Raw genomic sequence first — 21,713 nt, 5'->3', positions numbered from 1 at the left:
AATTTACTGTGTAAGTAATTTTACAAGAGCAGTGAAGCCTTCCCTTTAAATCATCAAAGGTGTCTCAAAACCCACCATGTCTCAGAGCCTTTTCAATAATGTATTTGTCTATTGTTTTGTGTCATACATTGGGTTCACTCAAGTGATTTAGCAAAGAATGCTTGGACTGTTTTAAGGGTTTGGGATTTTTGTTTAGCTATGTAGCTGACAATTTTTTCCATTGATTTCTTCCCCTCCATCCTTTTCTGTGGAAACTTCTTTTAAAATATAGTCTGTTGTGGTGGATAGAAGTTGCCTTCTCTTAACATGTGAATAAGAGTATGTTACAGCTCAGATGTGTAATGGCCATATATGCTATGAATGATCTTCTAACATTTCTAGTGCACCTTTATTCATAAACATATTAAAAGCCGTGGTTTATTCAGAACAGAGTATTAAACTAGTTTCTTGATTCTGTTAGCCATCACTATAACACTTCAAATGCCTGTTCACCTGAATACTAGATGTTATAGAAACTTGTTTAGAAAAACTGAACTTTGTCAAAATATCAGCAGTCTGGTTTGAAGCAGCTGACTGACTAATGCCTGTTCTAAATTTCCATGGCAAGTGCAGCACCCTGAGGTTTGCTTTTAAGATCGTGCTGGGCAGAGACTGTTTGTGTAAATGAACAGCCATGATCCCAAACCCTTAAACTGCTAGTTGGGAAAACCAGCTGATGAAGCTATAAGGAGTCGTGGAGGAATCCAAGCATTATACTGAAATGAACGAAATAGTTACTATTAATTATAAAATGTGTGGTTTTGAGCAGCAGTCAGGCTAAAATCCAGGATGATCTGTTCACATTTACCTTCAGGTTCAAGGCCAGTACTAAGTATTCAAGTTGCTGAGAATTTCCTTCAGGTGTTCTTTTTGTCTCTGCACTCTGTAGCTGAACTTCTGAGAGAGACTGGAAATACTTGTGACATTCCAGTGTTAAAAATGGGCTTTTTGCAGTTTATTATTTGTGTATACGTGAAAACAGGAATCATTGATCTAATATTGAATTGTACAAGGCCAAGTATAAATACTTGGGGGCATCATACTTTTGGATGTCTTAACAAGATGGGTGGTGGGTGCAAAAGGATCAATATCCTCAGGGTATTTGTGCTGTGTGTGCTTATACTGTGAGGCCTCCTATTTGAATACCCTGGAGTGATGGTCCTCAATTCATTAATTAGTTGTTAGTCTTTATTTGCATGGTCAGATTAATGTTCTCTGACTTTGGAAAGTGCTGACTGATCAGGAAAGGTGTGCCTGTCCAAATACGTACCTTGTACCTGGGGCTAGGATCCTGTTTCTAGTATTTATTTTATGTCTTCAGGATGTTTAAAGATAAGCAGCATCTAACTGTCTAATGTGAAAGGAGAAACGAGGCTGGAGTTGTACTCAGAGGTACTGTGAAGAACACATACATCATTCTTTTTATCAAGTACTTGTAATGCACTTAGGAAAAAACTGGTAGTTCTGTTCCTCTAAGCATACAAATCATAAAAAATACTAGATAGTGTATCATTTGTGATATTTTGTCTCATGGGCACGTTGTCATGGTGGTGGGCTTGATCTCTGGAACATCTTGTTCTAGACTGTGGGAGATTTAAGAGATGTTACTGATCTGACTTTCCAAAGTGACTCAATGGGAAGTTTGTGGGTTTTTTGTACTTTATGAGTTCATTACCATTCAGATTAACATTTCTCTCTGTGTTTGTCTGTAACTTTGCAGGCCTTGAGGAGTCTAGTGCAGCAATGTTTAATGTCACTTTCTTCTGTTGCCTCTGACCTAGGTTTGACTTAGTGAAATAACATGAAGAGGATAATGGTCCAAACTTAAGAGTTTCGGATTGTTCTGAGTGGCAGCTTCCATCAGGAGGAAGGCAATGCAGAACATTGAGTTAGAGGAGACCTTGCTTGGTTCCCCAGGAAGCTCCCTGAGGAGACTCCCCTGTCTTACCCTGCTCTGTCATGTCCAAGTGTATCTTCAGCTGGCCCTGGCCACTCGGTAACCTGGTTGTAGTCAGCTGTGGCACAGTTTCAGGTGCCTTACAGAAGTCTATGTACACTGCTATTGCAAAACTTGTATACATTTTGCTTAATCAATCTTATTATCTAAATTGAAAATTAATGTAAATCTAGGCAGGGATGTTATGAGAATTAGTACAGTATCCTTAGCTGAGCTAGGCATAAGTATTTCTGATCTGTTCTTGGCAGCTACTTTTGGCTTGTCCTTTAAACTTCCATTATAAAAGATTCTGCAGCCTCCTTTGGTGTATCCAGGCTATAATTTATTATTTTTAAATGATCCTTTTATAGATAGAACCTCCCAGTCTGAGTTGTTTCTACAGCTGGTCTTTCCTATTTGCTTATTGACTCTACTAGCAACTCATTACTGACAGAGGGTTCCATTTTCCTGTGGCATTTAGTCAGAAGAGTAACATGTCTGTGAGTGTGTGGAAGGAGGCAAGCAGATATTTGAGTAGTTATAAAAATGAGCATGCAAGGAAGGGAATGCCAGTTCATATTAAAAGGAGAATATGGCTGTGAAAAGGACATGGAAAAGGTACAGGAAAATAGGCAAAGGACCTGCTGCTTGGTTTTCAGCCAGGCTCAGCAAAATCCCACTGCAGAAGGTGTTGGAAACAGTGTCTCAGAGTTTGCAGACAACACTTTCCTGGACTGGAATCTTTATTAACTTGGGTTTTATCAGATAAACGGCACTGCAGTATTTGAACTGTCAAAGTGTTTTAAATCTAAATGTGAGTCTGTGCATTATTGCTGGTCTTTGCAGGATGGCTAAGAATAGAATTGGTTTGGAGCTCTCATCTGCAGGACAGGGCCTCGGCCCTCTCCCAGGGCTCTACAGGAGAGTTCTTACTCTCCTCTGTGTGTGCCTGTTTGCTGCATAAATGGGATGTCAGTCTTTAAGACTGTCAAGCCAGTACCTTCCCTGCTGAATTCTTGTGTGGAGGAAGTGGTTAATTGTCAGCATAAATCAAAGAGAATCTGGGTTTTTCAACTGGAGGCAAGCTTTCCTTAATTCTATCATACCCTTTTGATTATTATTTCAAAACTCCCAACATAAACACTGACAACACAAAGAAGTTTTTTTTTTTTTTGTTAGTACCAAACTGCTTTGTCACCAGACTTTAGGCCAACATTGCCTTCTTCAAGGTGACATTATTATCACTGTAAAGTCACTTAATTGGGCAGAATGCTTGTATAGAGAAGGGTAGGAAGGCTAATTGTGTGTAGGTGTTTTTCTTTATGGTAACTGTTGTACATGAGATGTAGAGTTGCTGGAACCATAGTTTGGTTAATGCTATGTGTATCATGTCCTCAGACTTACAAGGCAGTAACAAGAGTTCTCCTCTTGGCATTAGTACTGTACTGCAGATAATCACACTAATTTTGTTTCCTGGAAACTAATTCTTCCCCAGTAGGCATAATTACTTTCTGCAAGTTTTGCTGAACATCAAGGTTTGGCATTTTTGTTGCTGTCTAGGCCTTCCTACCTCACTTTAAATCTTTATTTCTCTTTGAGTTGTAGATTTATGGAGTCAAAAAGCATGGAGTGGGAAAAGGTTTCTCTTGTTCTTAATCCTTTTGTTGTGGGGCAATAGCAGCTTTAGGCCATTGTGTGTGGACAACTCCTTAACCTATTCTTTAAAGCTGATTGTAGAGATGACTGCAGGGAGGTGCCCAGGAGTTAGTATCTCTGAAGAATCAATTTTATTAAGCAAGAGAGGAGTGGTTGCATCATAACCACACTGAACTGGAAAGCCTCCAGCAGTAGATCAGGCCACTCTGACTTCATGTGAAGGTGATGGTCGTGGCTAGTCCCTTCACCAGGTTGAGCTGGAAGGGCAGAAGCTCCTGGAAAAGGAATGGTACAAATTTATTGAGGAATTGAGAAAGCAGCTGGAAGAATTATTTTCCATCATCAATAAATACTTCCTTCATACCTTCTCTATCTAGAATGATTGTCACTTTGTCTTAAGGGACAAAATAGTAACACTGTCGATTCAGAAATTTGAAACACAACAAAAACATCATTCCGCATAACATAGATTTCTGGTATTCAGATTAAAAATATTCTGAGAGCAGTATTGATAAAGTAAAATTTCACTGGAATCTCAAATCTTTCTCCTGCTTTTTCTTTGTCCCTATGGCTTCAGTTTCAAAGTTCTCTCACTTTGTCCTGTGTTGTTTTGAATATTTAGTGACAGGTTTGTACTGGAAAAGGATCTTATTTGCCTCTGGAATTAGCAGCCTGATCAGAGACCTAAATGTAAGTGTCTAAACATGTGTTTTTCAAAAACTTTGTAAAACATTAGAGGTGAGATTACACCTTGTAGTAGTTTGAAGGCAAAACAAATGAGAGGCTCCAAGTCAGAGATACAATTTAATAGAAAAAAAAAAAAAAAGAAAGTAAAATAAAATAGATGCAATAATACAAAAGACCACTGACAGAGTCAGAATACAACCTGAGCGTAGTGATGGAAGCAGTCCAGATGAGGTGGTCTTCCTGAAGCAGTGATCCTGTAGAAAGGTCTGGTAGCTCGGGTCCTCTGGGAATCCAGTGGGTAAGCCCCCCTCTGGTGTTCAGAGTCTCAGCTTATATCCAGGCTGGAATGCTTGGTTCCTCCCTCTGGGCGGAGCATCTCACAGTGGGATGGTGAGTCATGTGATAAGGCCTGATGGGCCCATTAACAGGAGATAGTCCAGGAGGGGGTTATCTGTGACCTGTGTAGCAAAGGTGCTGATGGGCCCATTAACAGAAGATAAGTCAGAGTGGAGGAGGCAGGGAGCACTGCCTCACCTGGTTTCAACAGTTCATGAAGATGGTGGTAGAATATACTTCAACCCAGGACACACCTCTATCCACTCACCATGATATTTAGTAGTGGTACTACTTAATAGGCTTAAAAGATAGTTTATTTTAGTTATTCTGTTAAGTATTTGTAGGAAACTTTCAAGTTGTAGCCTTTGAATACTTTTTCAACCTTGGACATTTGACTTTTCTGAAGTTGGAGAACACAGGTTGTTAACTCTGTGTTAACACATGAGGACAAAGAAACAATAAAAATTGGTTTAATAACTAGAGGAGTGATTCAGTGGATGACTTCAGTCTTAGTGTGTTTGCTGTGTAAAAATTGTCACTACAGTGCATAGACAGACTTACCATAAGGAAATAGTTATTTGAAGGTGCTCTTCAGTGTAATGAGAAAGGCATGATAAAGCCCAGTGGCTAAAAGCTGTAATAAGAATTGTGCTTATTTTCAAAAATTAAGCAGCTGTGGGATGTGCCTTACCAACCAAAATTTTTCTCTCTTCTGTTGCTTTATTAGTGATATTTGTGGCTATCTTTATATATTTTTTAGAATGTTCTTGATTATGTTTGGAAAGGTGTTGAGGAAGTTACAGCTTCCAGCATTATAATACCACCAGTTTTGGAAAGTAATGGTCTAGATGATAGGATTTTTTATATTTTTTAACTGATGTGTGGGTTTTTTTCCTCTTGAAACTGCTGTAAGCTACATGAGGTGAAATGAGATACTTCAAGGTCGGTCTACTTATGACAAATAGTGGCAGAAGCCTTATTTTTAGGGTGGAAAAGGAGTAGGGAAGGAGTAAGTGGATTATCCCATGTTTTGGTTTTGCAGATATAATATTTGATCTTTTAGGCATGGGGAATATACTTTGTGACTGAGAAGTGACACCCATTTGACCAGGGCTTAGCTTCTCTCACTCAGGTGTAGAGCCATTGATCTTTTCCCTGCCCTCCCTGTGTGATATGATGCCAGTTAGAAAAAGACAGCAACTCTTCTTGTCCATGTATACCTTTTGGCCTCACTTTTTAAAAATTTAAGCTGAAAATCTTTTCCTTTTGACTAGTGAAGGAAATTCACCTTGCTCAAAGTGACTGAGGTAGGGTGGTGTTGAAGGCTAAAGGTCTCTCCTGTGAAGTTTCAATGTTAAAACAAGCTACTGATTGTTTGGGAATACAGTCCGTGTATTATGTAATCTAGGCAAGGAAGCTAGAATGACCCTGAAAATTCACTTCAAACTCTGGAGTTGTATCAGAGAGGTGATTCTAATCTGTTTCTATTCTGGTTCTAGTCAGGAGTAGGAAGAAGCACCGTTGTGGAACTGAGGCATAAATGCTGAGGGTGCTGTTGCTTTCTTAGTCAAAGTAGAACTCTTCTGAGTTTGATTTTCTTACACTGATATGTGAAGTATCAGTCCTTTGGAGCCCTTTTTCCAGCTGCTAGGATGATTTGTACAGTAACCACTTAACCAGACAGTTGTCTTCCTCTTGCTAATGCTTTTTTTGCTATTGAGGTGCCAAGCTGCTGTCATCCTAGTCCTTGTCACTTAATTAGCAAATGCTTTTATAGGGCATAGGCTATGGGGCGAAGTAGTAATAAATAGGCTCTACTCCAACAGATCATTAATATAGAAATTAAAAACCTCATCTGTGTTCTCAGTCTGTATGGATTGTACCATGGGGCAAAATACTCACTTCCTCCCCACTTAACAATTCTGAATTTTAATGACATTTGCATATCTCTGAAGTGTAGAACACTCTTAGCAGAATTGAAAATGCTTTGGAATACAAGGTAGAATGGAGGGCCAACTCATATCTGCTATCTGAAACAAGGTCTGATTTTTATTAGTTTATTTTTTGGGTAGAAGTCTTAAGATATGCATGTTATAATCATCTTAAAACCTCAGCTGAGGAAACACTGGGATTTGGAGGAGAGCCAGGCAGCAGATTTAATGAAAGCCTTGTCTTTTGTAGTGGTGTTGAAATATTTTAAGAAAATTTTCAAAACTATTCTTCCATAATGCTTCTTCCTACAGTCTTGCTTGGCATCACTACAGTAAAGTCTAGAACTCTACTGAGTAACACAAATTAAAACAGGGTGAAACAGTTCTTACAGTTTCACTTTCTCTGGTTGGGTCAGACAGCTTCTCTGTTGAAGACAGAGATGTTTAGAAAATATGATAGAATTACCCTGAAAATGAATGGTTTGTTTGATGACTAAAAAGCCAGAATAAAAATCTCTGGAGCAAACTTGATGTTAAAAAATACTCAGTCAAAAAAACCAACCAACCAAACAAAAAACCCCCCACCAACAAAACAAAAAAACCCAGCAACATAGTGTAATGTAAAATTGTCCATTTTGAAATATATTTTTCACTTCTTTGAAAACTTGGCCTCTCCTCAGCCTTGCTGAAGAGCTGATACGTGGGATATCTGAGGTAAGTCTTTGTTGTCCTCACAAATAGAGAGAACGCTCACAAATTCTGTCAACAGTAAGAAAGACACTGATACTGTAACAAGTACCTTGCAACAGGAGATAACCCCTATTTGGATTTTGTGTTTAGTACAGTGACTGCTGTAGTTCAGAGTCCTTTGGGCCTTTGATTTTCTTCTGTAGGAAAAGTGCCAATCTGAGTATCGTTGTGCAGTTTTCCCAGGGCAAAACAGGTGGCAAGATTCCCTTGGCTCTGAAATGTTTGTGTGCTTTTTGTCTTGTTTTCCATAATAATTTCTCAAGCACGGTTAAATGAGATCTGTTTAGTTTTCTGTTCTGGATGGAGATGTGCTGGGTTGGCAGCTCTGGGATTTTCTGTTTTGCCAGCTGGCAAACATGCACATTTGTGTAAGCTCATTCATAGCTGATACTGAGAGACAGGTGCTGATTTACTGTTCTTCAAATAACTGTGCTGGCATGCTGGCATATGTCCAGTATTAACATGACTGTGCCCAGAGAACAAGAGTGCATCACTTAAAATCTTTGTGAGACGCCTCTGAGGCACCTCTCTGGACTCTTATTTACTGGTATTGGCAGCAGGGGAAAGTTAAATATATTTCAGTGATGGATTTCACTGCCTGTGCCTGGGGAGTGTCTGTGATGTTAATACACACAAATGCGTATGTGTTACTGCCCAGTAGGAAATGTAAAAATGAGAACTGCAAATTGCTATTGGTGGCACTAACAAAAAAGAGATGCTTACAGTGACAGATTCATAGGGAATGATTCTCCATAGCTCCTTAACAGCCATTGGAAGTGATTAGAGAAAGGAACTCCAAAGCCTGTATGACCGGGCTTCTTTTAATCTTTCCCGCTGCAGTTGGTGGTATTCTGTATGCAAGTGATCCAAAACTTCTTCCCAAGAGATGCTGAGGCCGAACTGTAGGAACATCTTCCCTGTCCACGTGCTTCCCGTGTCTGGGAGTCCCACAGCTGTGGAGCGTCCCTGTGCTTGGCACAGCCTGGGAGTGCCCTGGGCTGGCTACGGGGCCCTTTGCACGGGCAGCAGCTCTGCAAGGCCGGGCCCTCTGTTTGATGGGCTGGTGGCATTAGGGGTTGAGGAGAGGACAGAGCTCTGCAACATGCACTGGAGTGATCGATACCGAGACAGCGGTGCTTTGTTAACTAATCCGGAGCTGACAATGTGTCTAACACTGACTCACTGGTGCTGCTTTGTAGCGTTCACATGAGCCGCCTGCAGTTAAATCCTGCAAATCCAATTCTTGCGCTTCCTAGCGTTTACAGGCCATGATGAGAGACAAGAAATTGCATGGCATATATAATTAGTTAATTGTGTAAGAACCTAGTTCTCAAGAAGAGCAGTTTCATGGAGGCTTAAATAACAAGAAATCACATAGAATTTTTGGTTTTGGCTGTAACCTGAAATTTATTAACTGTATAAATTTATAATAGCTGAAGTATTTTCAGGCAAGCAAAATGTAGCTTCTTCCTGCTCCCTGCTTCCTTTTTATTTGTGGTTGTGATCAAGTTCTAAGTGCTGTGATTATAATAGCAATAGTTGTATGTCAGTGGGCTCTCTTCTGAAAGGTGAGAGAGACTTCCTTGCTCATGCAAGGAAGTTTGTTTGAAAGATCTATCAAGGAAATTATTTCTGCTCCAAACAGAATTTTCTGTCAAGGCTCCCATACAGTTTTGGAAAGAAGCCCCACAAATGTGTTGGAATACCAATGATGAGATTATTCGTGTAGTGGGAGGACTGTGTGCTCAGTGCTGAACTGTTCATAAACTGTAAAATTAGAAGATAAAATTTCTGTGTCAGGAAAACTCAGTCCAAAGTATTGATTTTCTTCAAAAACATCTTCAGATTATGTAAGTGTCATTATCATTCATACAGGATAAACTCATAGTAGCATGGGAAATATTTAACCATAAGTATTAAATTAAATGGGAAAATAGGAACACAGATACAGTATCTGATTATGTGTTATCTTTGGATGTTACAGCAGTCATTTGCAGATGTCAGTCTTCCAGTTTGCTGGCAGGTAGACAAAATCACCTCAATATTATAGAGTGGTTAGAGAGGTAACGAAAGGAAGTAGCATGCTCAGGGCTGCTGGGTGAGCTGAGGATAGCTAACACCGAAAATTAGGAATAAGCTCTCAGTTATGACCTTCAAACTCATTATTTCTTTTTCTTTCCTGACTATGATATTACTCAGGTGTAAAGTACATGGCTGAGCTGTTTACTGAGGTTGTGGTAAAAGAGTACTCACCCGGTGTCTGTGTTTCATGTCCTGGATTGCAGAGGAAAGTTTATATGGTTACATTCTGCTGAACTGGCTACAAAATCAGTCAACTTCCCCACCCTGGGCTGTGCCTGTTTATTTCTCATCTCAAACTGTGGAACAATAGTCCTCTGATGGATTGGTGCTTTCTCTCAAAATAAGACTGTAGTCTCTTTTTGCCTTTATGGCTTGATTGAGATCAAGTTAATGGCAGAGATATGTGCATAGATTCCTATCAATAAATGGTTTGTTTAAAATAAAAGGGGGCTCTATTTTGGGTCCTGGTTCTACATTACAATAGGCAATGAAGAAAAACAAAATACAAAAGAAAAATTGAGGTTTCTTTGGCACACAAGTGGATTTACAGAGTATCAATGGTACTGCTGTATTACTAATTAGAAATTCACTTCAGTTTGAAAAAAAAATAGAGAATTTGTTTGACCATAGGTGTGGAATATTCTCTAGTAGTTGAACTTATTTTTTTGCCGAATTTGTGCTAGAAGTTACTGAAGTTGTCGAATTAGGACCTTTGTCTGACTAATACTGAGCTTTTGTACTAAAGGGAAAATGGTAAAGTCTCCAGCCTTTTCTCTGTATTTCTCTCAACTCTTTTTAGTGTTAGAAATTAGTAGAATCACAACAACTGCCAGGCTTTTGAAAGGTTTGGGGGTTTATTTTGTGCCTAGTTTCTGTAGATCTTCTGAACCTGGGCTAAAACTCTTGTAACACATGCTGGCCAGTTTTGTTTGGCAAAGTTTTGTTACATTTGGCAGGTCTCTCTCTTGCTGCAAGAAGTTGTAGTATAGTGACATTCTGTATTACTACTCTGAAAACAGCCACAACCCATCTGACTCTCTGGCATCAACATAGCAGCTTAGTATGATCTGGACTGGTGTATTTCTTTCAGCTTCTGTTTGTCATTGCAAAATTTCCCACTGCTATGAAATTTTTGACTTGAATCAGGCATCACTACTATGAATATCTGTGTCTGACAGTGGGTGTCTTTTAATGTTAAGAAAAACATTTCAGATTACAGACTTATAAGTGAACTGAGCTGAAGAACAGGTTTATCTTCTTTGCTGAAGGGAACTTTTTTCAATCAACCATAGAGTTAAGGCATTCTTCTAACACATTTGTCCTCAGGGTATGAATATATGTCCCTGTAAGTGTGATGACTTGGTAGCTTGACTGTGAGACTTGGATAAAATACAGCTGAGCCTATTTTTTTGGAAGATTTTTTCTGCTGTGACAGCAAGGAAATAGTCTGTTTTTGAGAGAAGTTTTGTATCAGAGCCAAATTGCTGGTCAGCTTCCCTGTGAAAGACTTTTTTCCTATCATTTAGTAGGCACTCGTACGATGAAGCCTTTTCTCCTTAACAGTGATTACTTCTATCATCTCATGTGCCTCACAAGCTTTGTTGTTAACTCAGTCAGTCAAAATTAAACTGTGTAACACATTTAGTGCAAATGGCCTAGAATGGTAGCTAAGGGAATGTCTTAATCTCTTTTCATCAAAGAGAAAATACTTGTAAGTCAAATGAGGACAGAGAAGCAAACTCAGGGAAGGTCAAATATTTGGACCAGAGTGGACTGCTTTTAAAACAGTGCTTTAGATACATGGCAGCAAAGGTGAAATGGCCAGATGAAGACCAAGGTGTGTAAAAGAATGAACAAAAAATTGATGTGTGTTCTAGAGCAGCAATGTGATTTTATGAAGTAGGCTGGATAAGTAAAGATCTGTAAATGTATTTAAGCAGTGAGGCTGGATGCCAGAAGAGGGAAAGGTAAGAAAAAACTGGAAAGCAGTTAAATGAAGTTTTGGAAGAGAACTGTGACAAAATACTTTCAGCTATATAGTGATGATTTAGAAAACAATGAAAATGCAGTGAAAATCTAGGAGCACAGCTGAAAGCTGTGTTGGCAGATTTACAATATCAGTATTGGGAAATGTTCTTCAGATGTTTATTCCGGGGCCACCTGGAAAGGTGCTGCCAATACAGATTGAAAAGGCCTTGTGAAAGATGAAATCCGGCTAGATTTTGGCTATTGCAGAAAGTGGAAGTAATATAAATGTTTGGATTTTCAGAGAACCATGATGGAAATATATGACGTAATAGATAAATAATAATGTAATTACAATTAATTTTTTAGTAATAAAGAACTTCACAGCCAAGCAGTGAGCTGAACATTAAACTCCCCTATTTTTGCATAATATTCCTCATGAACTTTATGTAGTAACTCCTTCTTTGGAATGAGACCCTGTGCAATCACTATTATGAGATTATGTTTAAATGCATCACTACTTCTTTACCTGTATCCATGACTTCCTCTACATCCCACTTGCTTCTGAAGAAAGGGATAAGGATCAGAACATGGTCTGATGTGAGCAGAACCATGCCGGTAACCATAGCCAGGGCAAAGTCCAAAGTGCTTTGGTCCTAGGAGAATCAGAGTGCAAAGGGACAGTTTAACTGCCTGTCAGCAATAAAACAGGGAGGCAATATCTGGTTACTGTGACCTTGGAGATGGAGTCACACACATAGGTAAGCAGACTGAGAAGCTGGAAGACTGTGCAAGCAGCTGTAGGATTGTCAGAATGTTTCTAAGCAGAGGCACCATGATCCAGACATTGCTGAAAGGTTATTTGGTCTGATATGCAAGGGGCCCTAATTAATAATAATGCAAACAGCTTTAACAGCTTCACAGCAATCTGCAAGTTGCATCAGTGAGAGGTCTGAATTGCATGAGCAAATCCCTGTTTATGTTGAGTATACAGGCATATGCCTGAGGCAAGCTGCCTTGTAAACAAATGTTAAATTGGATCAGCAGGATTGCCAAAATATTTACTCATTTTCCTTCTGGAGTCAGGTGGTTGAAACATCACTTCCATGTTTTTATGGCACAGAGGTGGCCTGAGAGGAGAAGGATTAAAACTAAACAGTTTTGCAGGGCTTTGGCAAGGCATGCTGGGATAGACACAAATTTTGTCTGGAGTATGTCTGATGGATAAGCAGGCACTGAGGGCAGAGCTGATGGTTCCTTCCATGGTGATGATTCAGAGTTTGACTGAGACCTTGAAGACAGAACCTGTCAGTTCCTTGTGTCAATTTGTTCGTGCCATGGAAATGCTATTTGCCAGTTGTGCTTCAGAGGAGTGAACAAGATTAGTCTTAACTATATTCTGAGTGATTAGCATTGTGCTCCACAATTTATAAACTGATACTTGATATTATTCATAATACTGAGTATTGTCCTCTTGAGAAAGATGCCCTCTCACCTCCAGTTCTGCTTCCTCCTCCTTGCTTAAAGATTATGTAGCAAGAGAGGAAGAGTCCCTTTCCCCCCCACTTTCTTTTCTGAGGTTTCCTTAGCTTAAGAAGAGCAGTCTGAACAAGGAAAAAGATCCTATGATAAATTCTACCTTTACCTCAGAACTGAGGCAAAAGAGCGAGAAATTTTGGTGTGAAACTGAGTGAATTATAGAAATGAGCAAGAAATTAAGAGGTAGCTGGCGGAGTTCATGAGGAGGCAAATACTGTTTAAGACCACATTCTATCTGAGTTCCTGATCACTTTCTACCTGTATTCATTCCCTTTTGGCAGACCTTGAAGCTTCTGTGTTGGTGGAAAGCTCATGTCTGAGGAAGCTCTGCTGAGAGCATCTCTGACTGTAGGAATTAAGTTACTTCAAATCCTTTCCTGTTCCCTGAAAACCCCGGATTACTCCACTACAACACTCAAAATTCCTAATCTTCGTCTCAGAGGAAGTGTGTTGATTTAGCTGCTGCTGTGTATAGTTTCAAAGCATGGTCCTTTTTTCTTTATTTAAATTCACATTGTTGAAGTTTTCTACGTCCGTGAAAAGCTTTTAAATTTTTTCCCGCTCACCCAAGGCATTACTCATAATAAAACTAAGGTATAATTAAAATATGTTTTAAAAGTCTCTGTGTAGACATTGACCTGTTCAACTTACTTTGTTCATTCAAATCGGCTGGGTAAAATTAACAATTAATGAACGTACACAACTGACACAAGAAACCTGGCAAGTAACAATAAACCTCATCAACTTAACATGCAATCATCCTGCTTAAAACCACTAAGCATGCCAAACAGGCAAGACAGGTTGTGTTGAGAATGATTCTAGACTACCTTGTTGTAATGCACTAAAGCTGTAGTTTAACCAGTTTTATTTTAAAACCAATATTACCACGGAAAGGAGGAGCCCCATGCTCATGAACTTGCAGTTGGTTTCTACTCAGTGCTGGTTTCTATATCCTTCTCCACCCCCTTTCCCTGATCCCTCCTGCACTGGGATTACTGGGTGACTGTAGGTGAGGCATTTGAGGAGCTCATACATAAGCCGGGGGGGGGGGGGGTGTGGAAACAGGAGGAAAAGCATCTGAGGACTATTTTTCTACTCAGTGCCTCGATGTTGTTTACTACACTCACCTGTGGTGTTTCCAGTGCTACCCTATACTTGAAACTAGGACGGGAAGAGGCAACTTAGAAGTGTTAAACCAGACACACCTGAAACACGACACCCTTTCTTCCCTGTGCTGAATTCATGGGCTTTATGTCTAGATGAGAATGTTTAGCTGAAATGGGCCCTTTGTTCTTGCAGGTAGTAGTGTGCAAATAAAACGTGAAAATAGGTATCACTTGCTGCCTTGGAGCTACCAGGGAGCCTTACCTTCAAAATCCATACTCTTTTTATTTTTTTTCTTGCACCTGCTTATCATGAGTTCAGTTGTTCTTTCTGTAATTCGTATCACAGCTAAAGGAGCCTCTTACTGGAAAAGGTGAACGGTTTCCTGGAATAAAAGCTGACAGGCTGCTATTGTTTAAAATATACGTAGTTTGTACGTACCTAAGTCGAAATGTTGATTTCAGTTTTCAATTAGAAAGCTGATGAGTCTTAAATTCCTGGAACACAGACCTTCCTAAGCTAATCTCCATAAACATGAATAAATTTGCCATGGGGGTAATTCAGTGTTTTGAGAAATACATCTTTTTTATTTATGAGCTGCAGGTTCTGATGTAGGAAGAAAATGGGAACATAATTTCCGTGTGTACTACCAGCAAGTGTGTGGGAATGCCCAACTGCAAGGAAATTCAAAGGATTGGCAAGCCTTACACTATTGTGACAGGTCCTTTTTAGTAGTAGCACACATCTACATGACACTTGACAGATGGACTAGTTTGAGTACCAAGTTAAAAATGGCCACAGTCCTGCATTTCTGACTGGGGAAAGTCATGCTGAACGAGGTGCTGGTGCTGCAGAGTTGCCAGAAAAATCCTCTTTTTCTTTCTGATGCTCTGCAGCCACTACTGACACCCTGGGTGAGGTGATGCCCTGTGCAGGAACCTCTCTGCTTTGCAGCAGGGGATGACAGGAATGCTTTCAGTCCCCTGGATATGGAAGCTGGATCAGAGTCTATTTTCAGAAGTAAACACTGAGCACCTCCAAAATCTGCCCTGTAGATGTAAGCAACAGGTCCTTATATAACATATTCTGTGAACAATGATAGCAACCACTGGAGGGGGAAAGAAAGGATGTGGGTGGTATAAAGATAGGTTTCATAGGTCTTGGAGTGGGAAACTTTTTCTCTGTGGACAAACAGATGGCTTCCTCCACTTGTACTTAGAAGCTAATAGTTTGGGTTTTTTCCAACTCCTCAAGCTTTCTGTCATCATGAGTTGCAAGAAAAGAGCAAAATGCCATTTCACTTTTGCACAGTATGCTTATAGAGAGTCATCTCTGTGATAAAGACTGCTGAAATTGGTGTATGGATCACTTTTGTCATGAAGGATCTCTACATTGCACTACAACAGTACTGGTTCTTCAGTCTTTCATTTCATATCCTTACCATTTTTTGCTTCTATCCAATAGGTAAGGCACAGAACTTCAGACCAGGTAATGGCTTTGAAGATGAACACACTGAACAGCAACAGAGCAAACATGCTGAAAGAGGTTCAACTTATGAATAGACTCTCACATCCGAACATCTTAAGGTACACTAGCATTTTTCTGAATCATACAGAGATAGGTTGCCTTCGTTAGGGCTCTCCTCTTTCCAATTTTTATTTAGTTATTTTTGGTTGTAGGTTTATGTGTTGTGAATGTGTTAGGATCAACTGCTAATTTAATAGATGAATGGGTAGAAGAAGAAAAGACTTAAGAGAAAAAAAAACCGACGTGGACATGATTTTGCTATCTGGAGTTTGCCGGTAACGAGTAACTTATGTAAGAGAAAAACAAATGCTCACATTTTAAATTTCTGATGAATCAATAAAGTGATATGAAGAGTGAAATTTAGCTTCTTTTTGTGAATTTAAGTTACTGCAAATTTAACACTATTCAACTAACTTATGGTTGCTAATCTTAAAATTCAACAATGCAAAGTGCCATAGCTGTTTCTTATTCTTAGGTCTGCTTACTAGTTTTTAGGATTTTCTTATTGCAGTATTGCAAGGTGGGATAAGAAGGACTGAAGGAGCTAGAGTTGAACTAATCTAATTTATATGCTCCTAGAAGGAAAAGGTTGGTTCTTGCTTTGCATTAGATTACTGCATGCAAATCCAAAATGTTCCAATGTGTATCTTGTTATTTCTTGACCCATTTTAGTCCTCGTTTCTCTTCTATGGTGATGTGACAAGCAATTAACATAATTGGCTGAAGCCATAACATTATGAAATTTAAAAGATGTGATGACAGTGCATCAAATAATCAGTTCTCCTAAGCTGCTGGTGCACACCTGGGATCCATTTCTGATCTTGGCTCTTTTTGAAAAGTTCTGGAGACACAGTGAACTCTGTTACTTAATTTCCTTTTCTTTGCAATTGTTTTACATAGCACAGACATAATACTGATTCCTAAAATCCTTTAGAATGATGTTTTCTGATCCTTGAAATCCTATCTCAGTCTTCATCAACTGATTTGTAACAATATTATCTTGTGTGTTTCCTTCAGTATTTATGTGGACATGTGTCAGAAGCATTTGAGATATCTGTAAGGAGCATTCTATTAATTCATGTCTGTTTTCTGTTATTCTTTTTCTTAAAACCTCAAAAACCTGTGAACTTAAAGAATTCTTACTCATAGCAAATGGCATTGGTTTTATCATAATACATTTATTCAAGTGTTATAGTAAGCCACCCCTAAATACAATTCCTGGTCTATTTTCTCTGCTCCAAGGTGAGGTACATTCCAAGCAACTCCTCCTTCAGTTTGTTTGCTGTTATTCTTTTTTTAAATTTAAATTATATCATCTATCTGGTTATTTAGATTTCAGGATCATTAATTATGTCTTATATATATCCCCCACATCTTTTCCTTAATTTTCTTTTTTCTAAATCCTTTGATAAGCAGCATATGACCCTGGGGACTGATAAAACTGCTTTTTTAGTAAGGTTTGTGCAAAGAGTAACTTTCCAAAGTAAGATTGACATTGTCAGAATCGTCAACTCAGTACACTTCATCAGTTTCTTTATCAACTTTGTGTGGTTAGTAAATCTTATTTTTTAAAAAAAAACTTAGCTCTGCAGCTCTGTTCAAAATCAAGAATTTAATTTGGGTTGGGATGAGGGAGAGTAGGAAAGGGATGTATTGACAGGCCAAAAGCATTCAGTTGTACCTAAATGTAACCCTGCCCCCTCTTGAATGGAATTAAAGGTGTTGCTGAGAACCAAAATTTTTGTGCTCAGTCCTGAGTAATTGCTGAAATTTAGGTGTCTTTTGAAGTAAAAGAGATCATATTTGTGATGTACTGGTCCCCTCTGGCCTTAGAGCCTATGAATGATTTGAAGTCAACAGTGTTACACGGATGGTCCTGAAGGAAGAACAATAATGTATTGATTTATGTATGAAGCAAAAGAGGAATTTCATTTGTTCTTCTAGTTATTACCCAGGATCGACAGAGAAGTCTTTTTGTGCTCGAGTAAGCAGTTATGAGTGAATAAATCAGAAATAAATTACTTAATAGAAATGGTGTATCTTTGCACAGTTTGTTGAGAAGACTAAACTACATTTGACGTATGAATTGGTTGATTTGAGGCTTCTTCAAAAAATATAGGCTCTCTGGTAAAAAAACAGCTTTTTTTTCTTATCTGCTAGGTAAGTCCCTTTGCTGCAGGGAGCAGGGTTATTCCTACAGGAAATGCAAACAAGAAAACAGTATTTAGCTTTAGTTGTTTTCTGTGTAGGTGATAACTTGATGGTTTTGTGTGTTGATGATGTCATTTAAGTTTTTGTTTAAATTTTACTGCAGTGTTTCCAATTTCTTCATGTCTGGGGGATTTTGTCCCTCTTAAATGTTACCTGGCTATGTGTCTGTATATACCTGTATAAACACACACATGCAAGCCTCTCTATTTAGGTTTCATAAACATATAAATCTTTGGTGCTTCTACTAGTCTTGTGAAACAACCTGTTTCCCACTTTAGAAACACATAAAAATAATAATTAATAGTAATTTATGCTGAAAGTGGTGGGAGGTTGTGTTGCTTGTTTGGCAACATTGTGCTGTCAGATAAGAGCGGCTAGAGTTGTACTGCTGGCAGGTTTTTAGGAAAATGTTCTACAGCAATGTGCTCCCACTGAAACATTTTCTGGGATTTTTGTTTGGAAATTTTAAGCTTGTATTAGTATTTAAAGGGAACATCCTCTTCAAAGAAGTTCTAATATATAACTTTTCCAGGGGCTATGAGCTGTCTCAGTTTGCTGTTTAAAATTTTCTTCACTTAATTTAATTTTTTTCCTTTGAAGTTCTGTGTTACTGAGTAAGGTGTTTTGTCACTAGCATCAAGTTCACTTCTCTATTGATTAGCCACTCGATCTCCTCCACATGCCTTGAAGGTGTCCTCTGATTTTTACATAGTATGTCTCTGAGCTTCTACACCTCCTCTGAGCTTTGGGACTACTGACTGTTAACTTCCACTCTAAACAAGTTTCTTTCCTTCCTGTTGCTAGCCAGTATGGATAGTAATGGTTTCTTAGGTTGAAATGTTGAGATTGTGTTGTGCAGTGGTTAATTGAAGCAGGTGAGGGCTGGAAGTTGCTCTGCCAAATGGCTTGTAAAATTGTGAAACTGGATAAATACTGGCTTTACAGCCCCCAAAATCTGCTCTCAAACCATTTCAACATGTGTAGGACAGAAAGTTAATGTTTTAGAAAGTGAATGTCAGATTCAGCAATGAGGCATTTATATTCGTACACTAAAACCTTGCTTAAGCTGGGAGTGTGGTTGTGTTTTTGAACATCCTGATGCGTAATAACTTAAATTTGTTATTGAATCGGTGTTTTTGTCTGAGGGCTCTTCTGTAGTTTGTATAGTTAACTGTTATGGAAGGGAGAAGGGGTTCTTCCTCTTTGTAGTGCATTTGGTAGCCCAGAATCATCATTATCCTTTGGGTAATTAAAAAACCCATCCCTTTGCCAATGCTCTAAAATATGTAGCAACTTTTTACAAGCTGTCAACTCCAATGTGCCCACAGTTAACTTCAAGATATTATTCTGAAGATTTTGGTATTTTTGCTGTTGATTGCGCTGATGTGACTGGTAAATATTGCTGACTCTTTGAACCTGCTTTTGCTTCTGTGCTGTTCATATCAACTCCTTTTCAGAGTTACAGATGCATTTTGAGGTTTTCATTCAGACTCTGGTCACTCTTCTGGAGTGTGAGTTTGTCAGTAGTTGCTGACTTTGCTGACTTCCTTCCATTCCTTAGCTCAGTAGTGATTCCCTAAAGGTGTGTCTGTGTTTTTACCTTTCTGACACTTTTGTACATCTTGAGGAGATGGAATTGAGTCAAGGTGTTTCAGTTTCTCTTGGTGAGTTTCAGTTTTACTTGGTGAAGAACTGGTCTGGGTATTTAGGCTTTAAAAGCAACAGGCTTTATTTGCCATGGAGTGAAAGGCTGACTTTAAATCTCCACACCCATTTCAATATTTCTGCACTCAAATTCTGCTCTTGGCCAGCTATATAGATCCATCTTGATTAGAAGAGAGATGTAAGTGAAGAGCTTAGTTTTCACTTACTAAGTCCCCAGTAAGTCTACTGTCCCCATGGTAGGATCATAAAGATTCCAGTGGTCAAATATATGTGTGTATGTAAGTTTCTAATGTGTTTTCCATGAAGAAAATGAGTCTGCCCTCTATTAGAGGATTTGTTTTGGCAAAAAATTGAACTTCTTTTTCAGTCTGTTAAGGATATTTTAGAACAGAAGACTCCAGCTCTTGTAGCTACATAGGCATGATGGTAAAAAATAGGGGATTTGGGAGGTTTTTTTGTCTCCCTTCCTCTTGTTTCTTATTTCAGCTAGCAGATGTGATTCTAGAGGCATGAGTAGGTGTTAACTACAATGTAGTAACTTTTTGTTCAGTCACTGTCTGGTGTTTATAACAAACTGTGTATGAGAGCTGTTTATCTTTCTGGTTTGCTGGCGTTTCCCCAGGGTCCAGGTTGGGGATATTTTAGGGAGTGGACAGGGCAGAAGCAGATGAATGGTGTTCAAGGCGTGTTTTCTTCTGTTTCTACCATCAACCTCCTCTCCTGTCTCCATCTCACTCCTGCATACAAGTTAAACATGGAGAATTAAAATGCTTTTTTACCTCCGATCTACATTTCTTCGTGCCTTGGATGTGGGATGTGCTGGTTTTATCACATCTTCCCTCAGACAGATGGTGAGAGGGGGTGTGGAAAAGTGAGCTGAGGTCGGGGTTTGTACCATGTGATGTTTACTATAGCCACTTTAATACAGGTTAGCTGGTACATGGCAAGACTGTAATTGCTGAGGTTAGAGAAAACAGGGGTTTGGAGCATTTCTCCACTTCCCTATTAGCTTGTGTCCTATTTAAAGTGCAGTGCTGTTCAAGGGTTGGGTTAGATAAAGTACCATGGTTATGAAAGGTCTGGGTCGTTTCATGGTTATGAAATGGTCTATGCTCATAGATGTGTTTTACTATTTTGTTACTTTTCTGAATGCTGATGTGCTACTGTAGTCAGGAGTTTTTACCCAAATCAAAGTAAGAAAATAGGTCTGGAAAGGACTGAAGAAATCTCTATCCTTGTTTCCTGAGCTTAGGAGCCTTCAGGCTACAGCCTGAGAGACCTGATAGATTTTTTTTTTTTTTTTTTTTTTGTAATATCTTACAGATGTGTTTTTCTCATACAAATGAAGTGGTGTGCTACCAATGATTCTCCATCTCTTGTGCTGTCTCTTAAATTAGTGTATTTTCAATTTTGAGGTAGAGTTTCAGTCTTTAATATCACTATTGTTTGCAAGAAAAAGTATTTCTTTATTTGATCTGTACCTTGGGGACTTAATTTAAAACATTCTGTACACAGAAAGTCTTAGCTCATGTCTTAAGTGTTCTCATGGGAACACTTGGAGGTATTGCTGCGTGTTTGGCTGTGAGCATGCAGGCAGATTGACTCATTGATTAAATCCACCTTCTTGTGTGTGCAGGCACACAAATAAGCACACTGTGTGCATATTCCATGAACTCCTTTCAAGGAGAATTTTATTTCATCCCCTTTGAGACGAGTCTATCACCCTGGGAACACAATATCAGGGATTTTTTTTTTTCATGTGTGTAGTTTTATCCTTTCAAACCTTCCTTTTTGTAAAATTGCTTGTGATGGGCTTTGTTACAATAGCCAGAAGGATAGATTTCATCTTTTAACATCCTTTGTCCTGTACCGAGCAGTGCTTTAGCAGGAAAGAAAGCTTTTGCTTCTCTTTGGGTAACATGGTAATCAAAAAGGACTATTTTAGAAGTACAGTGTACAAGACAGCAGAAGAGAGGCTGTATGTGTTGTGTATGTTACAGGAATGATAGATTGAATGCCTTACCTCTGTCTAGAATCAAGATGCAAGTGTAGAAAACTTAAAATACATTTTTAATCTGGCATGATGCCTAAACCATTAAGAAGGGCCTTAATGCAGGCTTAATATTTTTACTTGCCCTCTTCCTTCTCCAGCAGTCAGTGCAATGAAATAAGCATGTGGCTTCTGACCTTTTGTCTCTGGTACTTAGCTTGTACTAGAGGCTTTTGCATTGGTGTTTGGTTTGTTTCTTTTGTTTAATGTTATCAAAGTGGTGTATTTTCTCATT

General features: G+C 38.9%; 1 protein-coding gene across 4 annotated transcripts in view; it reads left to right on the top strand.

Moving 5' to 3' along the window:
- Nucleotides 1-21,713, top strand: part of TESK2 (testis associated actin remodelling kinase 2) — a 109,424-nt gene that overhangs the window by 40,287 nt on the left and 47,424 nt on the right. For all 4 annotated transcript variants that reach the window (XM_066192726.1, XM_066192727.1, XM_066192724.1 and 1 more), the window contains exon 3: nucleotides 15,490-15,611. In XM_066192726.1, the coding sequence (XP_066048823.1) occupies nucleotides 15,490-15,611 (122 nt within the window). The remainder of the gene's footprint in view (nucleotides 1-15,489; nucleotides 15,612-21,713) is intronic.

This window comes from Chamaea fasciata, unplaced genomic scaffold, assembly GCF_029207755.1.
Source record: "Chamaea fasciata isolate MVZ Bird 193981 ecotype frontalis unplaced genomic scaffold, bChaFas1.0.hap1 SCAF_10, whole genome shotgun sequence".
NCBI lineage: Eukaryota > Metazoa > Chordata > Aves > Passeriformes > Sylviidae > Chamaea > Chamaea fasciata.
The sequence above is the reverse complement of the archived record's forward strand: the minus strand, read 5'-3'. Positions and strand labels throughout refer to the sequence as shown.